The 17,662-nt window shown below is 59.9% G+C and overlaps 1 protein-coding gene across 1 annotated transcript in view; it reads left to right on the top strand.

The window, feature by feature from the left end:
* LOC119958600 (ubiquitin-associated protein 2-like) overlaps nucleotides 1-15,504 on the top strand; it is a gene marked incomplete at its 5' end in the record, with an annotated part of 52,619 nt that extends 37,115 nt beyond the window's left edge. The window contains 6 exons of the mRNA XM_038787080.1: nucleotides 1,315-1,396; nucleotides 2,335-2,552; nucleotides 3,374-3,473; nucleotides 10,334-10,407; nucleotides 12,714-12,902; nucleotides 14,590-15,504. Coding sequence (XP_038643008.1) covers nucleotides 1,315-1,396; nucleotides 2,335-2,552; nucleotides 3,374-3,473; nucleotides 10,334-10,407; nucleotides 12,714-12,902; nucleotides 14,590-14,688 — 762 coding nt within the window. The remainder of the gene's footprint in view (nucleotides 1-1,314; nucleotides 1,397-2,334; nucleotides 2,553-3,373; nucleotides 3,474-10,333; nucleotides 10,408-12,713; nucleotides 12,903-14,589) is intronic.
* Nucleotides 15,505-17,662: the final 2,158 nt, after the last annotated feature.

Below are 17,662 nucleotides of genomic sequence, written 5' to 3'. Positions count from 1 at the left end.
GGGGCCTAACCAGCGTTTTATACATAACCTCCCCGCTCTTAGATTCTCAGCCTCGGCTAATACAGGCAAGTAGGCCTCAGGCCTCGTTAACCACCACACCCACCTGTCCTGCTGCATTCAGGGATCTGTGGGCCTGCACCCCAAGGTCCCTCTGGTCCTCCCTAGCGCCCTACCCTCCATCGTGGATTCCCTCGCCTCGTTGGTGTTCCCAGAATGCATCAGCTCACAGTTTTCAGCTTTGATGATTGTTTCTATTCATATAATGTGCAGAAGGCCATGTGTGGGTAGGGGAGGGAGGGAGGGGGATGTTCATTCCGTGAGCTGGTACAGACACAGCGGCCTTCTGCACTCGTAATAATTCTGTGATCAACACACTGAGACACCCAGGTCACGTCTGCCCTTCATCCCCTTTAATGTGGCACCCTTTTGTTTACATCGCCCGCTCTGGCTCTCTCTCTCTCTCGCCCGCCTGCTCTGGCTCACATTTCTCCAAATGTCAAACTCCATCCTGCCACCTGACTGACTTGAGGTCCCTCACCCACCCTCACCCGGGACAGCATGCAAAGACTCCGGCGGGGGGGGGGGGGGGGGGCTGAGGGGGTGTTTTTCTGTCCATCGCGACCTTGCGCTGCGTTACTGGCGATTGCTGGCATTGTAGACGAGATGTGCTGCTCTCTGCCCATTTGCCGTGGGTGGAGTGGCTCTCGCTGGAGAGCAGGCACAGATCCCTGAGGGGCATTCCTCTCTCACCAACAGTCACCACCCCCGTTTACCCCCCCCATGCCACGCTTGCCGCTCACGGGATCCTGCTGTGCGTGACCTGGATCAGTCCGCCATCTTTAAACGTAAGTATTTGATTAGAAATATTAAATGGGGGAGGGAGGTGGGTTCTCTCTCTTCAGGCGCCCTATTTGTTGTACCCCTTTTGGCATCCAGCCGGGACTCTCCTGGTCCCCCCCCCCCCCCCCCCCCCCCCCCTCCTCCATGGGAGGGGGTGGGGAAAGAGAGAATTGGCCGGGAGAGCTTACTGACTCCGCTCTGGAGGGAAAGTTCCGGAAGGTTGCACGGAGTAAAGTGGAACATGGGCCACGGGGGGGGGCCGTAACTCTGAGCTGTCTCCGGGCTGGCTTCGTAGAGGGTGCCAGTTGCCCCCACCCCCCTCCCGGTGCCCCTCACCCCTTTGCCCGCCGGGCACGGCTGCCCGCCGCCCCCACCAGGGCACCGCTTTCAGTGTCACCCCCTGACCTCCCTCGCCCTCTGTGCTGATGGCAGATTTCCCGTTCCAGCCCTTTAACCGTCCGATCTTTCCTGCAGGACTACTACGGAATCCCATTCGCCACTCCAACAACGCCCATCACCGGGAGAGAGGCCAGCTTGACAAATAACCCCTACTCTGGTAAGGAAACGGGGAGGGGGGAGGGCGGGGAATCACCCGGCACAGAGCATCGTCAAGCAATAACAAAAATGGTCCCTTCCTTCCCCCACTCCTCTCTCTCTCTCTCTCTCTCTCTCTCTCTCTCTCCTCTCTCTCTCTCTTCTCCTCCCCTTCACTCTCTCACTCTCTCCTCCCCTTCCCTCTCTCCTCCCCTTCCCTCTCTCCTCCCCTTCCCTCTCTCCTCCCCTTCCCTCTCTCCTCCCCTTCCCTCTCTCCTCCCCTTCCCTCTCTCCTCCCCTTCCCTCTCTCCTCCCCTTCCCTCTCTCCTCCCCATCCCCTCTCTCTCTCCTCCCCATCCCCTCTCTCTCTCCTCCCCATCCCCTCTCTCTCTCCTCCCCATCCCTCTCTCTCTCCTCCCCATCCCCTCTCTCTCTCCTCCCATCCCTCTCTCTCTCCTCCCCATCCCTCTCTCTCTCCTCCCCATCCCTCTCTCTCTCCTCCCCATCCCTCTCTCTCTCCTCCCCATCCCTCTCTCTCTCCTCCCTTCCCTCTCTCTCTCTCCTCCCTTCCCTCTCTCTCTCTCTTCTCCCCTTCCCCCTCTCATCTCCCCTTCCCTCTCTTCTCCCCTTTCCTGTCTCTTCTCCCCTTTCCTGTCTCTTCTCCCCTTTCCTGTCTCTTCTCCCCTTTCCTGTCTCTTCTCCCCTTTCCTGTCTCCTCCCCTTTTCTTCCCCCCTTCCCCCTCTCTCTCCTCCCCTTCCCTCTCTCTCTCCTCCCTTCCCTCTCTCTCTCTCCTCCCCTTCCCCCTCTCATCTCCCCTTCCCTCTCTCTTGTCCCCTTTCCTCTCTTCCCCTCCCCCCCTCTCTCTCTCCTCCCCTTTCCTCTCTCTCTCTCTCTCTCCCCCCCTCCCTCTCTCTCTCTCCTCCCCTTCCCTCTCTCTCTCTCTCTCTCCCTCTCTGCAGGAGACCTGTCCAAGTTCAGCCGCGGAGATGCGTCCTCCCCCGCCCCGGCGACCACCCTCGCGCAGCCTCAGCAGAACCAGACGCAGACCCACCACACAGCGCAGCAGACGTTCCTGAACCCGGCCTTGCCGCCCGGCTACAGCTATACCAGCCTGCCGTACTACGCCGGGGTTCCTGGCCTGCCCAGTACCTTTCAGTACGGACCAGCCATGTTCGCTGTGAGTATAATGGTGGGGGGGGGGGGGGGGGGGGGGGGTGGGGAGCGTTCACTTGACGGGTTTCCAGGATCCGGAATTTGCAGCGGAGGGAATTATCACGTGCGGGGGGGATACACACGGCTCTGTTCACTGAGCCAGCACCCACCGAATCGAGGGGCCGAATGGCGTTCCCTGTGTGCCGCAGGTCTCTGTAGATGCGATTGTATTGCCGCCAGTCCCCCCTTGCTTGTTCAAAGAGCCGACACGCCCGTGAGGGGCCGAATGGCCGTCCCTGCATCGCTTTTATAACTTGTTAAATTTCAAACTCCTTCTTGGTGCTGGTCTGACGCTGCGGAGTGCGGCGCTCGGAGCTCCATATTTTCCGTCACCCCCCCCCCCCCCCCTCACCCGCACATCTCGGGGTCTGCGGGAGGAAACCGGAGCGCCCGGAGGAAACCCACGCGGACATGGGGGGGGGGGGGGGGGAGAACGTGCAGACAGTGACCCGAGGCCGGAATCGAACCCGGGTCCCTGGCGCCGTGAGGCTGCGGCGCTAACCACCGTGCCACCCCTCTGAGGGTCATGAGGTTGTAGATATTGACGGCTAAGGTGGCAAATCCCCCCCACCCCGTGCCTCCACCTCTTGTGGTGCTCTGGGATCACTCGCCTACACCGGCCTGCCCCTTTAAGAGCGGCGTCCCTTTTTTTTATTATTAAGAATCCGGGTGTTGCCACCCCCCGGTTGGCTGCCGGGCGTTGTGCCCGGCCGTGAGTAGGGGGGGGGGGGGGGGGGGGCTCCTGTGCCCGCGTTTGCGTGACTGGCTCTGTGTTGTCTGCCGCAGGTGCCCCCTACATCGTCCAAGCAGCACGGCGTGAGCGTGAACGCGCCGGCGACGGCCTTTCAGCAAGCGAGCGGCTACGGCACGCACGGCTACAGCACCGGTAAGTGACGGCTGCCGGCGCGTCCCTGCGGCGCCTGGCACCTATCGACCCGCGGACGGGGACCACAGCGTGCCCTCCTCGGGGGGGGAAAGGCTCGCCCTGCGACCTGCGAAGGGAGGGACGCGTTGGCGCGGGCGGGGGGGGGGTAACGCTGGAGTAACGCTCTGAGGGGAGACGGGGACCCGGGGTACGAATCGCCTGATCGTCAAACTTTAATTGGATGAAGATGTGCATTTCAAACTCTTAACGATGCCCGCGATCTTCGAGGATTGTTGTCTGGGGAAATCGGTGGCGGGGGGGGGGGGGGGGGGGGGAATAGAGGGTTACGGAGATGAGACAGGAAGGTGGTCCCGAGCGAGTGTTAAGTCAGCCACGATCCTATTCAATGGGACTTTTCGTTTTGTGGGGTGCGGCTGGGCCGGCATTTATTGCCCATCCCTGAGGGTATTTAAGAGTCGCCCGCGCTGCTGTGGGTCCAGAGTCACACGTAGGCCAGACCGGGTAAGGAAGGCAGAGTTCCTTCACGAGAGGGCATGAGGGAACCAGATGGGTTCTTGCGACAATCGACAAGGGCTTCACGGTCGGCATCAGGTCACAGCGTCCTGACTTCCCAAGTCTGTCGCCGCTGACTGCCCCCAACAAGCGATCCCCAGATGCTCTTCTCTGTCGGCGACCAGCCGTTCCACAGGCCCCCCCCCCCCCCAGAGAGAAGTTGGATCCACCCTGGCCACACTGGGAGAAAAATAAAGCCGCATTGGGTGGGTTTGCGGGCGGTTGGTGGGGCGAGGCCCAACAGCGGCAGTTGGATGTGGGGCTGTTGGCGGGTGAACATAGGCCATTCGGCCCATCGAGTCTGCACCGACCCACTTACACCCTATCCCCTTAATCCGATAACCCCTCCGAACCTTCTTTGGACACTAAGGGGCAATTTATCACGCCCAATCCACCTAACCTGCAGGTCTTTGGACTGTGGGAGGAAACCGGAGCACCCGGAGGAAACCCACGCACACACGGGGAGGACGAGCAGACTCCGCACAGACAGTGACCCATTCGGGAATCGAACCTGGGACCCTGGCGCTGTGAAGCCACAGTGCGACCCACTTGTGCTGCCGCACGGGGGGGGGGGGGTGTGGTGGGCTACGTGGGGGTGAATGATGCGGGGGAAGGTCACAGCCGCCACGTGGGAGGCTCTTCAGGGTACAGTTAGAGGGGAGTTTATTTCAATTCACAGGGAGCTGGTGGACGAGATTTTGAGGGTGGATCGGAGATACTCGGTGGCATCGGAGGAGGGGTTGTGGAAGGTGAGACAGAGGCTCCAAATGGAGTTTGGGTTGGTGTCTACAGGGAAGGCGGTGGGGGGGGGGGGGGGGGGGGGTGTAGTAAAGTGAGGGGCGAGGAGGGGGTACGGTGGTGTTGGATCCCGAGGGGGTGAATGCGGTATTTGAGGCCTTCTATCGGAGGCTCTATGAGTCTGAGCCCCCGAGAGGGGATGAGGCGGTTCCTCGATGGGTTGGAGGTTTGCCCAAGGTGGAAGAGGGGCGGGTGCGGGGCCTCAAGGCCCCGATTGGTCTGAGGGGTGCGATGGGCGGTATAGGAGCGATGCAGGCAGGGAAGGCCCCGGGGTCGGATAGGCGGTATGGGAGCGATGCAGGCAAGGAAGGTCCCCGGGGTCGGATGGGCGGTATGGGAGCGATGCAGGCAGGGAAGGCCCCGGGGTCGGATGGGCGGTATGGGAGCGATGCAGGCAAGGAAGGTCCCCGGGGTCGGATGGACGGTATGGGAGCGATGCAGGCAGGGAAGGTCCCCGGGGTCGGATGGGCGGTATGGGAGCGATGCAGGCAGGGAAGGCCCCGGGGTCGGATGGGCTCCCAGGCAAATTTTATTAAAAAGTTTGGGGCGGGGCTGGTGAGGACGTACAGTGAGGCCGGGGGGCAAGTATCTGGTTTCACTGTAAGCAGCCAATCTTCTTGTATATTTCGGGCCCATTGGGCGGATTAAGGGGATTTTGTGTGAATTTGTCCAGTTTTTCAGGACACAAATTGACCGTGGGAAAGAGTGAGGTGTTCTCGATCGATGCCCGGGGGCAGGAAAGGAGGTTAGGGGGAGTTGCCGTTCAGGGTGGCGGGTGACGAGCTTTCAGATCCCTCAGTATCCAGCTGGGCCGGAGCTGCACAGATTGAGCTCGGCCGGATTGGTGGATGCGACCAAGGTGGATTTTAGGAGGGGGGGGGGGGGATGTTCCTGCTACTTTAGGAACTTGTGTAAGAACCGATTTGCGGGCTGGAGGAGTTGGATGAGAGGGGCTGGTTTAGCACAGGGCTAAATCGCTGGCTTTGAAAGCAGACCAAGGCAGGCCAGCAACACGGGTTCGATTCCCGTACCAGCCTCCCCGAGCAGGCGCCGGAATGTGGCGACTAGGGGCTTTTCGATTCTGGTCGGCTCAACCACCAGAAGGATGTGGAGGCTTTAGAGAGGGTGCAGAAGAGATTTACCAGGATGTTGCCCGGTATGGAGGGCATTAGCTATGAGGAGCGGTTGAATAAACCCGGTTTGTTCTCACTGGAACGACAGAGGTTGATGGGCGACCTGATAGAGGTCGACAAAATCATGAGGGGCATAGACAGAGTGGATAGTCGGAGGCTTTTCCCCAGGGTAGAGGGGTCAATTACTAGGGGGCATAGGTTACGGTGCGAGGGGCAAGGTTTAGAGGAGATGTACGAGGCAAGTTTTTTACACAGAGGGTAGTGGGTGGCTGGAACTCGCTGCCGGAGGAGGTGGTGGAAGCAGGGACGATAGTGACGTTTAAGGGGCATCTTGACAAATACATGAATAGGATGGGAATAGAGCGATACGGACCCCGGAAGTGTAGAAGATTTTAGTTTCGACGGGCAGCATGGTCGGCACAGGCTTGGAGGGCCGAAGGGCCTGTTCCTGTGCTGTACTTTGCTTTGTTCACAGTAACTTCATTTGAAGCCCACTTGTGACAGTAAGCGATTTTCATTTCCCTCATGAATGGTTTGAGATTCCCAATGGGAATGGTTCGGATTCCGTGAGGAGGGAGGGTGCCGGAATTCCCGGGGCTAAGCTTATGATGGAGGCTGAAATCAGGGAATGTCACCCGGGTGGAGGAGGTTAGGTGGATTGGCCATGCTAAATTGCCCGTAGTGTAAGGTTAATGGGGGGGATTGTTGGGTTACGGGTATAGGGTGGATACGTGGGTTTGAGTAGGGTGATCATTGCTCGGCACAACATCGAGGGCCGAAGGGCCTGTTCTGTGCTGTACTGTTCTATGTTCTATGTCGAGCGCAAACAGGAGGTCGGGGCTGAGGCCTTGCGTCCGCGTCATCTGCGAGGTAGAAACCGTTCATTGAGTTCCTCGAGGAGATCCGGGGATCAGCGGGAGAGGAAGGGGAGGGAGTTAAAACGTGGAAGGCGGGACGTGGTTGGGGGTCGATGTCCTGGGGAGCTGGAGGGCTGGGGCTGCTTGTTGGGTTGACGTGGTGGTCGTCTTGGTTGTACTTTCGACATTCTGTACATTTATATTTACTTCAAAAACTACTCCGCAGGGAAAACCCTCTCAACGCAATCAATGAGCCCAAACCGTGCTTTCATTACACCCCGAAAAACCGAACTGCCTTGCACACCAGGGTTCTTGAGAAACATGACCGCAGCAGTCTCGCGCACGAACACCGATCGTTGCCACGGCCACCGTTCCCGAGGCTCGCTTTTCGATCCCCGATTTTATTCATCCAATTTAAATTCAGCCAGCAGCCCTGGGGGCTCGCCAGCCCATGTCCCACAGCGCACGAGCCTGCGGGGTCTCCACACCTCCTCCCCACCGCCCCCTCTTCATCACCCAAACTCCATCACCATATCTGTCTATTCTTTCCTCCCTCCCTCCTTCTTCCCTCTTGTTGATCCAGCTCGCCCTCCTTCAATGTATCTCTGCTATTCCCCTCTAGTACTCCACGTGGAAGCGCGTCCCACAGGGGCTGGTTTAGCTCACTGGGCTCAATCGCTGGCTTTTAAAGCAGGCCAAGGCAGGCCACCAGCACGGTTCGATTCCCGTACCAGCCTCCCCGGGCAGGCGTCGGAATGTGGCGACTAGGGGCTTTTCACAGTAACTTCATTGAAGCCTACTCGTGACAATAAGCAATTTTCATTTTCATTTAATTTCATTCTCCCCCACTCCCTGTGGGAGCGAGTCCCACATTCTCCCCCACTCCCCGTGGGAGCGAGTCCCACATTCTCCTCCACGCCCCCTGGGAGCGAGTCCCACATTCTCCTCACTCCCTGTGGGAGCGAGTCCCACATTCTCCCCCCACTCCCCGTGGGAGCGAGTCCCACATTCTCCCCCACTCCCCGTGGGAGCGAGCCCCACATTCTCCCCCACTCCCCGTGGGAGCGAGTCCCACATTCTCCCCCACTCCCCGTGGGAGCGAGTCCCACATTCTCTCCCACTCCCCGTGGGAGCGAGTCCCACATTCTCCCCCACTCCCTGTGGGAGCGAGTCCCACATTCCCTCCCACTCCCCGTGGGAGCGAGCCCCACATTCTCCCCCACTCCCCATGGGAGCGAGTCCCACATTCTCCCCCCACTCCCCGTGGGAGCCAGTCCCACATTCTGCCCCCACTCCCCAATCGGATTTATTAGTGACTTGACTACCCTCTTAGAGAAGAGATTCCTCGTCATCTCCGTCTTCAATGGGAGACACCTTGGTTATTAAACTGCCCCCTCCCTCCAAATCTGGTTCTATCTTTCCCCCACCCCCACAAGGTGGGAAACATCCTCCGCCCTATTGAGACCCCCCTCAGGACCTTTCACGTTCCAAGAAGATCGCCTCCCGTTCTTCGAAACTCCAAAAGGCCGTAGTCCAGCCCTGCTCTGGAGGCGAGCCCCTTGCCCCCCGCAATGAGGCGAGCCCCTTGCCCCCCGCAATGAGGCGAGCCCCTTGCCCCCCGCAATGAGGCGAGCCCCTTGCCCCCCGCAATGAGGCGAGCCCCTTGCCCCCCGCAATGTGGCGAGCCCCTTGCCCCCCCGCAATGAGGCGAGCCCCTTGCCCCCCGCAATGAGGCGAGCCCCTTGCCCCCCCGCAATGAGGCGAGCCCCTTGCCCCCCGCAATGAGGCGAGCCCCTTGCCTCCCGCAATGAGGCGAGCCCCTTGCCCCCCGCAATGAGGCGAGCCCCTTGCCCCCGGCTATGAGGCGAGCCCCTTGCCCCCCGCAATGAGGCGAGCCCCTTGCCCCCCGCAATGAGGCGAGCCCCTTGCCCCCCGCAATGAGGCGAGCCCCTTGCCCCCCGCAATGAGGCGAGCCCCTTGCCCCCCGCAATGAGGCGAGCCCCTTGCCCCCCGCAATGAGGCGCGCCCCTTGCCCCCCGCAATGAGGCGAGCCCCTTGCCCCCCGCAATGAGGCGAGCCCCTTGCCCCCCGCAATGAGGCGAGCCCCTTGCCCCCCGCAATGAGGCGAGCCCCTTGCCCCCCGCAATGAGGCGAGCCCCTTGCCCCCCGCAATGAGGCGAGCCCCTTGCCCCCCGCAATGAGGCGAGCCCTTGCCCCCCGCAATGAGGCGAGGCCCTTGCCCCCCCGCAATGAGGCGAGCCCCTTGCCCCCCGCAATGAGGCGAGCCCCTTGCCCCCCGCAATGAGGCGAGCCCCTTGCCCCCCGCAATGAGGCGAGCCCCTTGCCCCCGGCAATGAGGCGAGCCCCTTGCCCCCGGCAATGAGGCGAGCCCCTTGCCCCCGGCAATGAGGCGAGCCCCTTGCCCCCGGCAATGAGGCGAGCCCCTTGCCCCCCGCAATGAGGCGAGCCCCTTGCCCCCCGCAATGAGGCGAGCAAACGGTCCTTTCTTCGAATCAGGAGACCAAAGCTCCGCGCCGTCCTCCAGCGATGGCCGCAGGGGCCCAGCTCTCACTGAAGCTTTTACATTCCACTCCCTTTGCAACGGCTGCCACCGTTCCAGCTTCCTTTTCCTGACCTCTCTTGCGATGTCTTCGGATTCACGTTCCACCTCCCTCCACAGTAACCCTGACCAACTCTTACAGACGCACCATAGAAAGCATCCCATTGGGCTGCATCACAGCCTGGGTGTGGCGACTGCTCGGCCCAGGACCGCAAGGAACTTCAGAGAGTCGTGAACACCGCCCAGTCCATCACACGAACCCGCCTCCCATCCATTGACTCCGTCCACACCTCCCTCTGCCTGGGGAAAGCGGGCAGCATAATCAAAGACCCCTCCCACCCGGCTTACTCACTCTTCCGACTTCTTCCATCGGGCAGGAGATACAGAAGTCTGAGAACATGCACGAACAGACTCAAAAACAGCTTCTTCCCCACTGTCACCAGACTCCTAAACGACCCTCTTATGGACTGACCTCATTAACACTACACCCTGTATGCTTCACCCGATGTGGGTGTCTATGTAGTTACATTGTCTACCTTGTGTTGCCCTATTATGTATTTTCTTTTATTCCCTTTTCTTCCCATGTACTGAATGATCTGTTGAGCTGCTCGCAGCGGTACACGTGACAATAAACAAATCCAATCCCATCCTGTCTCTCTCTGTGTCTCTCTCTCTCTCTCTCTCTCTCTCTCTCGCTCTCTCTCGCTCTCTCTCTCGCTCTCTCTCGCTCTCTCTCCCTCGCTCTCTCTCTCGCTCTCTCTCGCTCTCTCTCGCTCTCTCTCTCTCGCTCTCCCTCTCGCTCCCTCTCGCTCTCTCTCGCTCTCTCTCGCTCTCTCTCGCTCTCTCTCGCTCTCTCTCGCTCTCTCTCGCTCTCTCTCCCACTCTCCTTCTCCAATCCTGCTGTCACATCCGGTGCCAGTTGTTCACTGTGTCTTTGTTTTGATGTTTTTGGCCTTTTAGCTGGCGTGTCGGTGACTTCGAGCAACACGGGGGTCCCGGACATCTCAGGATCTGTGTACAGTAAGACCCAGCAGGTGGGTGCGTCTACTTTCTCTGTCGGTTCCTGATCACTTCAAGTTTATAGCGAAGATGTTCCTCTGCGCGAGGTAGCGAGAGAGAGCAAGCGTTCCTTCTCGCGAGGTCCAATCAGTTCAGCCCGGCTCTCTCGGGCTGAAATGTATTCAAGTTACCCACAGCCAGCTGAAAACTTGAGCTCTCGAGTCAGGAGGGCGATGGGAGACTCTCCACTTGCCCGGATGAGCGCGGCTCCCAACAACACTCGAGAAGCTCGACACCATCCAGGGCAAAGCAGCCCCGCTCGATCGACACGCCAACCACCGACATTCACACCCTCCACCCCCCCCCCCCATCCAGGACAAAGCAGCCCCGCTCGATCGACACGCTAACCACCGACATTCACTCCCTCCACCCCCCCCCATCCAGGACAAAGCAGCCCCGCTCGATCGACACGCTAACCACCGACATTCACTCCCTCCACCTCCCCCCATCCAGGACAAAGCAGCCCCGCTCGATCGACACGCTAACCACCGACATTCACTCCCTCCACCCCCCGCCCCATCCAGGACAAAGCAGCCCCGCTCGATCGACACGCTAACCGCCGACATTCACTCCCTCCACCCCCCCCCCATCCAGGACAAAGCAGCCCCGCTCGATCGACACGCTAACCACCGACATTCACCCCCTCCACCCCCCCCCATCCAGGACAAAGCAGCCCCGCTCGATCGACACGCTAACCACCGACATTCACTCCCTCCACCTCCCCCCATCCAGGACAAAGCAGCCCCGCTCGATCGACACGCTAACCACCAACATTCACGCCCTCCACCCCCCCCCCATCCAGGACAAAGCAGCCCCGCTCGATCGACACGCTAACCACCGACATTCACTCCCTCCACCTCCCCCCATCCAGGACAAAGCAGCCCCGCTCGATCGACACGCCAACCACCGACATTCACCCCCCCCCCCATCCAGGACAAAGCAGCCCCGCTCGATCGACACGCTAACCACCGACGTTCACTCCCTCCACCCCCCCCCCCCATCCAGGACAAAGCAGCCCCGCTCGATCGACACGCTAACCACCGACATTCACTCCCTCCACCCACCCCCATCCAGGACAAAGCAGCCCCGCTCGATCGACACGCTACCCACCGACATTCACTCCCCCCCCCCCCCCCCCCCCCCCCCATCCAGGACAAAGCAGCCCCGCTCGATCGACACGCTAACCGCCGACATTCACTCCCTCCACCCCCGCCCCATCCAGGACAAAGCAGCCCCGCTCGATCGACACGCTAACCACCGACATTCACTCCCTCTAACCCCCCCCCCCCCCCCCCCCCCCCCCCCCCCCCCCATCCAGGACAAAGCAGCCCCGCTCGATCGACACGCTAACCGCCGACATTCACTCCCTCCACCCCCCCCCCCATCCAGGACAAAGCAGCCCCGCTCGATCGACACGCTACCCACCGACATTCACTCCCTCCACCCCCCCCCCCCCCCCCCCCCCCCCAATCCAGGACAAAGCAGCCCCGCTCGATCGACACGCTAACCGCCGACATTCACTCCCTCCACCCCCGCCCCATCCAGGACAAAGCAGCCCCGCTCGATCGACACGCTAACCGCCGACATTCACTTCCCCCCCCCCCCATCCAGGACAAAGCAGCCCCGCTCGATCGACACGCTAACCACCGACATTCACTCCCTCCACCCCCCCCCCCCCCCCCGACGCACAGCGGCAGCCGTGTGCACCGTCTACAAGACACACCGCGGCCACTTGCCTTCGACAGCACCTTCCAAACCCGCCACCTCTACCATCTAGAGGGACGAGGGGGGGCAGCAGACACATGGGGAACCCCCCCCCCCCCCCCACCCACCGAGCCGCTCGCCCTCCCGACTCGGGAATATATCGGCCGTTCCTTCACTGTGGCCGGGGTCAGAATCCCGGAACTCCCTCCCTAACAGCACGGCGGCTGTACCTACACCGCGCGTGGGACTGCAGCGGGTTCAAGATGGCGGCTCACCCACCACCTTCTCGAGGGGCAATTGGGGGATGGGCAACAAAATGCTGGCCCCCTGTCGGCGGCAGCCCCCCCCCCCCCCCCCCACCAAATCCAGTCAAAAGAATAAAACTGACGCCTCAGTGCAGGCCTGAGAGAGGCCGGCCTTGTTACAGAGGTTCTCTCGAGGGGGGGGAAGGAGGGAGGCCAAAGACGGCAAAATGGCTACTCCGTGTGAAAGGACGGGATTGGGGGGGGTGTTTAAGGGGCAAAGTCGGTTCTTGTCTCTCGCCCGTTTACTAACCTCCTTTCCCTTCCGCCGGCAGTCTTTCGAGAAGCAGGGCTTTCACACGGGCACCCCGGCAGCCTCCTTCAACCTGCCCTCGGCCCTGGCCAGCGCAGGCCCCGTCAACCCTGCCACCGCCGCCGGCTACCCCCCTCCGTTCATGCACATCCTGGCCCCTCACCAGCAGCAGATGCACTCGCAGATCCTGCATCTCCAACAGGATGGACAGGTACGGGAAGCAGGGAAGGCGGGGGGGGGAGCGTGCTGGGAAGGGTTCCGCGTTCCGTTCCCGCTGGGCGGCGCTCCGGTTACCTCCCAGTCGGCGTGCGTTGCGCCCCCACCTCCCCTCGTGCGCGGGAGACTCGGGGCGTGACCTAATCAAGTCGCGCTGCCCTAACCTCCAGCGGCCATGGGCCCAGCGCTGGGAAGCGGGGATAGTCTTGTCAGACCTTTCTGGAGTGGCGTGGGCTGAATGGCTGCCTTCTGTGCAGTCAGCATCATTATAAGGTTCGTGAGGCCACGCCTGGAGTATTGTGTTCAGTTTTGGTCTCCTTACCTGAGAAAGGACGTACTGGCGCTGGAGGGTGTGCAGAGGAGATTCACTAGGTTAATCCCAGAGCTGAAGGGGTTGGATTATGAGGAGAGGTTGAGTAGACTGGGACTGTACTCGTTGGAATTTAGAAGGATGAGGGGGGATCTTATCGAAACATTTAAAATTATGAAGAGAATAGATAGGATAGATGCGGGCAGGTTGTTTCCACTGGCGGGTGAAAGCAGAACTAGGGGGCATAGCCTCAAAATAAGGGGAAGTGGATTTAGGACTGAGTTTAGGAGGAACTTCTTCACCCAAAGGGTTGTGAATCTATGGAATTCCTTGCCCAGTGAAGCAGTTGAGGCTCCTTCATTACATGTTTTTAAGGTAAAGATAGATAGTTTTTTGAAGAATAAAGGGATTAAGGGTTATGGTGTTCGGGCCGGAAGGTGGAGCTGAGTCCACAAAAGATCAGCCATGATCTAATTGAATGGCGAGCAGGCTCGAGGGGCCAGATGGCCGACTCCTGCTCCTAGTTCTTATGTTGATACGGGTTTGATGGAGGGAAACTATATTCTCTGGGGGTGGAGTGGGAGGAGAGGACTGGCTCCTGGGGGTGGGGTTCTGGAGGGATTAACTCCTGGGGGAGGGGTTCTGGAGGGATTAGCTACTGGGGGAGGGATTGAAAGTCCCTGGGTCACTGTCCGTGAGGAGTTTGCACATTCTCCCCATGTCTGCGTGGGTTTCGAGCCCACAACCCAAAGATGTGCAGGCTAGGTGGATTGGCCACGCTAAATTGCCCCATTAATTGGAAAGGAATGAATTGGTTACTCTTTAGCTTGGCAATTGGAGCATTCCCATGGCGATGCCTCGACCAGTCGAAAAGCCCACCATTCGGCATTCTCTTCCCGCGCAGTACGAATTGTTGTTGCGTTTCGCAAATCGGCCCTCTTGCGAATCGATGGGTGCGAGGCGGAAAGCTTCAGTTGCCCCGCAGGTCCTCAGGGAAGAGGGATGGCTGGCAAACGATGGTTCGGGGGTGGGGGGGGGGGGGGGGGGGGGGGGGGGAGAGATGGGACACTGGGCTAAACAGGAAGCACACCCGCCCGCGCGCGGGCTCCCGCTGAAACCCGGCAACGTCCCGGAGTCGACCCGCCTCGCTTGGGGGGGGGGAAAACTAGGAAAACGGGGCCTTGTGAGGGCTTCCTGTGCGTGCGCAGGCCTCGTTGTCATGGCGACTGTACAGGGCCGTCACTGATGAATGGCCCCTCGTCGAGGAAAAACCCCAGGGCTCTGGGACGTAACGGGGGGGGGGGGGGTTTAAAACAGCCACGTTACAGTATTCGTTCATCTCTTTTTCTTCTCTCTCTCTCTCGTCCTGTAGGGTGGAACGGGACAGCGCACCCCGGCCAACAGCATCCAGCAGAAGTCCCAAGGGAATAAGTCCGCCTACAACAGCTCGGCCTATTGGGGTCCCAATTGAACAGAGCTGAGGATGGGGGAGGGAGTGGGCTGAAGGTTGGGGGGGGGTGGGGTGGGGGGGGAAGGAACACACCCCGACCGTCGCCGCCCCCATTCCCTCCGCACCCCGCGACGCACGCCTGCTTCAAAAGAACCAGAAATGTTGAGTCAGCCGAACGCGGGCGGTCGTTTATTTCCCCCCCCCACCCCCCCCCCCCCCCCCCCTCGTGAAGCAGGAAACGGCGAGGGGGGAACATCCGTGCGACGCTTGCGTTAGCAAAGTGTGATAAACCGAGGCGAAAGCTCTACGCTGTGTCCGTCACGCCCCGACGTTACTGTTGTCTGTAACATAGAGTTTGTCATTTTCTCCCCCCCACCCCCCCTCTCCACTGCGTTACAATTACGAGATGCTCGTGGTGTTTTTTTTTCTTAAATAACGAAATAAAAATGCCCCGGATTCCCCAGACCAACCCAACCCTCGTCTCTTCCCCCCCCTCCCACCCCTCCTCCCGATGAAGGAGTTTTTATTTTTGACAACTACTGCTTATTTGATCCACACCCTCTCTCTCTCTCTCTCTCTGCCTCTCCTCTGCCACCTTCCCCCCCCCCTCCCCCCCCACACACACACACACGTGCGTGCGCGCGCGCGCCTCTCCCGACCCTCATATCCCCTCCCGCTCTTATTCCGTACACCCCCCCCCCCTTCCTTAGGAACGTCAAGTGATATGGACCATGTGCCCTCAATGGCTTCTTTTGAGGTGTATTTTGTATTGTGTGTTAATTCAGTGAATGATGTATCTCTGTGTATATATAAAAAACACAAAGAACTGTAGACGGATCCGGCTCCTCGCCGTTCGGCCCTTTCTTCTTTGTAATTACGGCATAAAAAAAACAAGCGAAGTGCAACTGAACATGTTTTAACAAGGGTTTATTTTTCTCCCCTCCTCTTTGCTCCCTTCCCCGGCACTCCTCTGTACATTTCTTCTCTCTCTCTCTCTCTCTCAGATAATGGTAGGGAGCACGGGGAGTGGTTATCAGGGAATCGTAGAATTTACTGTGCAGAAGAAGGTCGTTCGGCCCATCGAGTCTGCACCGGCCCTTGGAAACAGCGCCCAACCCAAGCCCCTCGCCTCCACCCTCTCCCCGTCACCCAGTAACCCCACCCAACACTGAGGGCAGTTAGGGACCCTCAGGGCGGTTAGGGACACTGAGGGCAGTTTTTTCATGGCCAATCCACCTAACCTGCACATCTTTGAACTTGCAGAACAAAGAGATCGAGGAGTGACCCCCACACCCCCTCCCTATCTCTGTAACCTCCTCCAGCCCCTACACCCCCTCCCTATCTCTGTAACCTCCTCCCTATCTCTGTAACCTCCTCCAGCCCCTACACCCCCTCCCTATCTCTGTAACCTCCTCCCTATCTCTGTAACCTCCTCCAGCCCCTAAACCCCCTCCCTATCTCTGTAACCTCCTCCAGCCCCGTCTCTCCCCTCCCTATCTCTGTAACCTCCTCCAGCCCCCTACACCCCCTCCCTATCTCTGTAACCTCCTCCAGCCCCTACACCCCCTCCCTATCTCTGTAACCTCCTCCAGCCCCTACACCCCTTCCCTATGTCTGTAACCTCCTCCAGCCCCCTCCCTAACTCTGTAACCTCCTCCAACCCCTACACCCCCTCCCTATCTCTGTAACCTCCTCCAGCCCCTACACCCCTCCCTATCTCTGTAACCTACTCCAGCCCCTACACCCCCCTCCCTATCTCTGTAACCTCCTCCAGCCCCTACACCCCCTCCCTATCTCTGTAACCTCCTCCAGCCCCTACACCCCCCTCCCTATCTCTGTAACCTCCTCCAGCCCCTACACCCCTTCCCTATGTCTGTAACCTCCTCCAGCCCCCTCCCTAACTCTGTAACCTCCAACCCCTACACCCCCTCCCTATCTCTGTAACCTCCTCCAGCCCCTACACCCCTCCCTATCTCTGTAACCTACTCCAGCCCCTACACCCCCTCCCTATCTCTGTAACCTCCTCCAGCCCCTAAACCCCCTCCCTATCTGTAACCTCCTCCAGCTCCCTACACCCCCTCCCTATCTCTGTAACCTCCTCCAGCTCCTACACCCCCTCCCTATCTCTGTAACCTCCTCCAGCCCCTACACCCCCTCCCTATCGCTGTAACCTCCTCCAGCCCCTACACCCCCTCACTATCTCTGTAACCTCCTCCAGCCCCTACACCCCTTCCCTATGTCTGTAACCTCCTCCAGCCCCCTCCCTAACTCTGTAACCTCCTCCAACCCCTACACCCCCTCCCTATCTCTGTAACCTCCTCCAGCCCCTACACCCCTCCCTATCTCTGTAACCTACTCCAGCCCCTACACCCCCTCCCTATCTCTGTAACCTCCTCCAGCCCCTAAACCCCCTCCCTATCTGTAACCTCCTCCAGCTCCCTACACCCCCTCCCTATCTCTGTAACCTCCTCCAGCTCCTACACCCCCTCCCTATCTCTGTAACCTCCTCCAGCCCCTACACCCCCTCCCTATCGCTGTAACCTCCTCCAGCCCCTACACCCCCTCCCTATCTCTGTGACCTCCTCCAGCCCCTTCACCTCCTCCCTATCTCTGTAACCTCCTCCCTATCTCTGTAACCTCCTCCAGCCCCTACACCCCCTCCCTATCTCTGTAACCACCTCCAGCCCCTACACCCCCTCCCTATCTCTGTAACCTCCTCCAGCCCCTACACCCCCTCCCATCTCTGTAACCTCCTCCAGCCCCTAAACCCCCCTCCCTATCTGAAACCTCCTCCAGCTCCCTACACCCCCTCCCTATCTCTGTAACCTCCTCCAGCTCCTACACCCCCTCCCTATCTCTGTAACCTCCTCCAGCCCCTACACCCCCTCCCTATCGCTGTAACCTCCTCCAGCCCCTACACCCCCTCCCTATCTCTGTAACCTCCTCCAGCCCCTTCACCCCCTCCCTATCTCTGGTACCTCCTACAGCCCCTACA

The sequence above is a fragment of the Scyliorhinus canicula genome, chromosome 30 (assembly GCF_902713615.1).
Source record: "Scyliorhinus canicula chromosome 30, sScyCan1.1, whole genome shotgun sequence".
Classification (NCBI taxonomy): domain Eukaryota; kingdom Metazoa; phylum Chordata; class Chondrichthyes; order Carcharhiniformes; family Scyliorhinidae; genus Scyliorhinus; species Scyliorhinus canicula.
The sequence above is the reverse complement of the archived record's forward strand: the minus strand, read 5'-3'. Positions and strand labels throughout refer to the sequence as shown.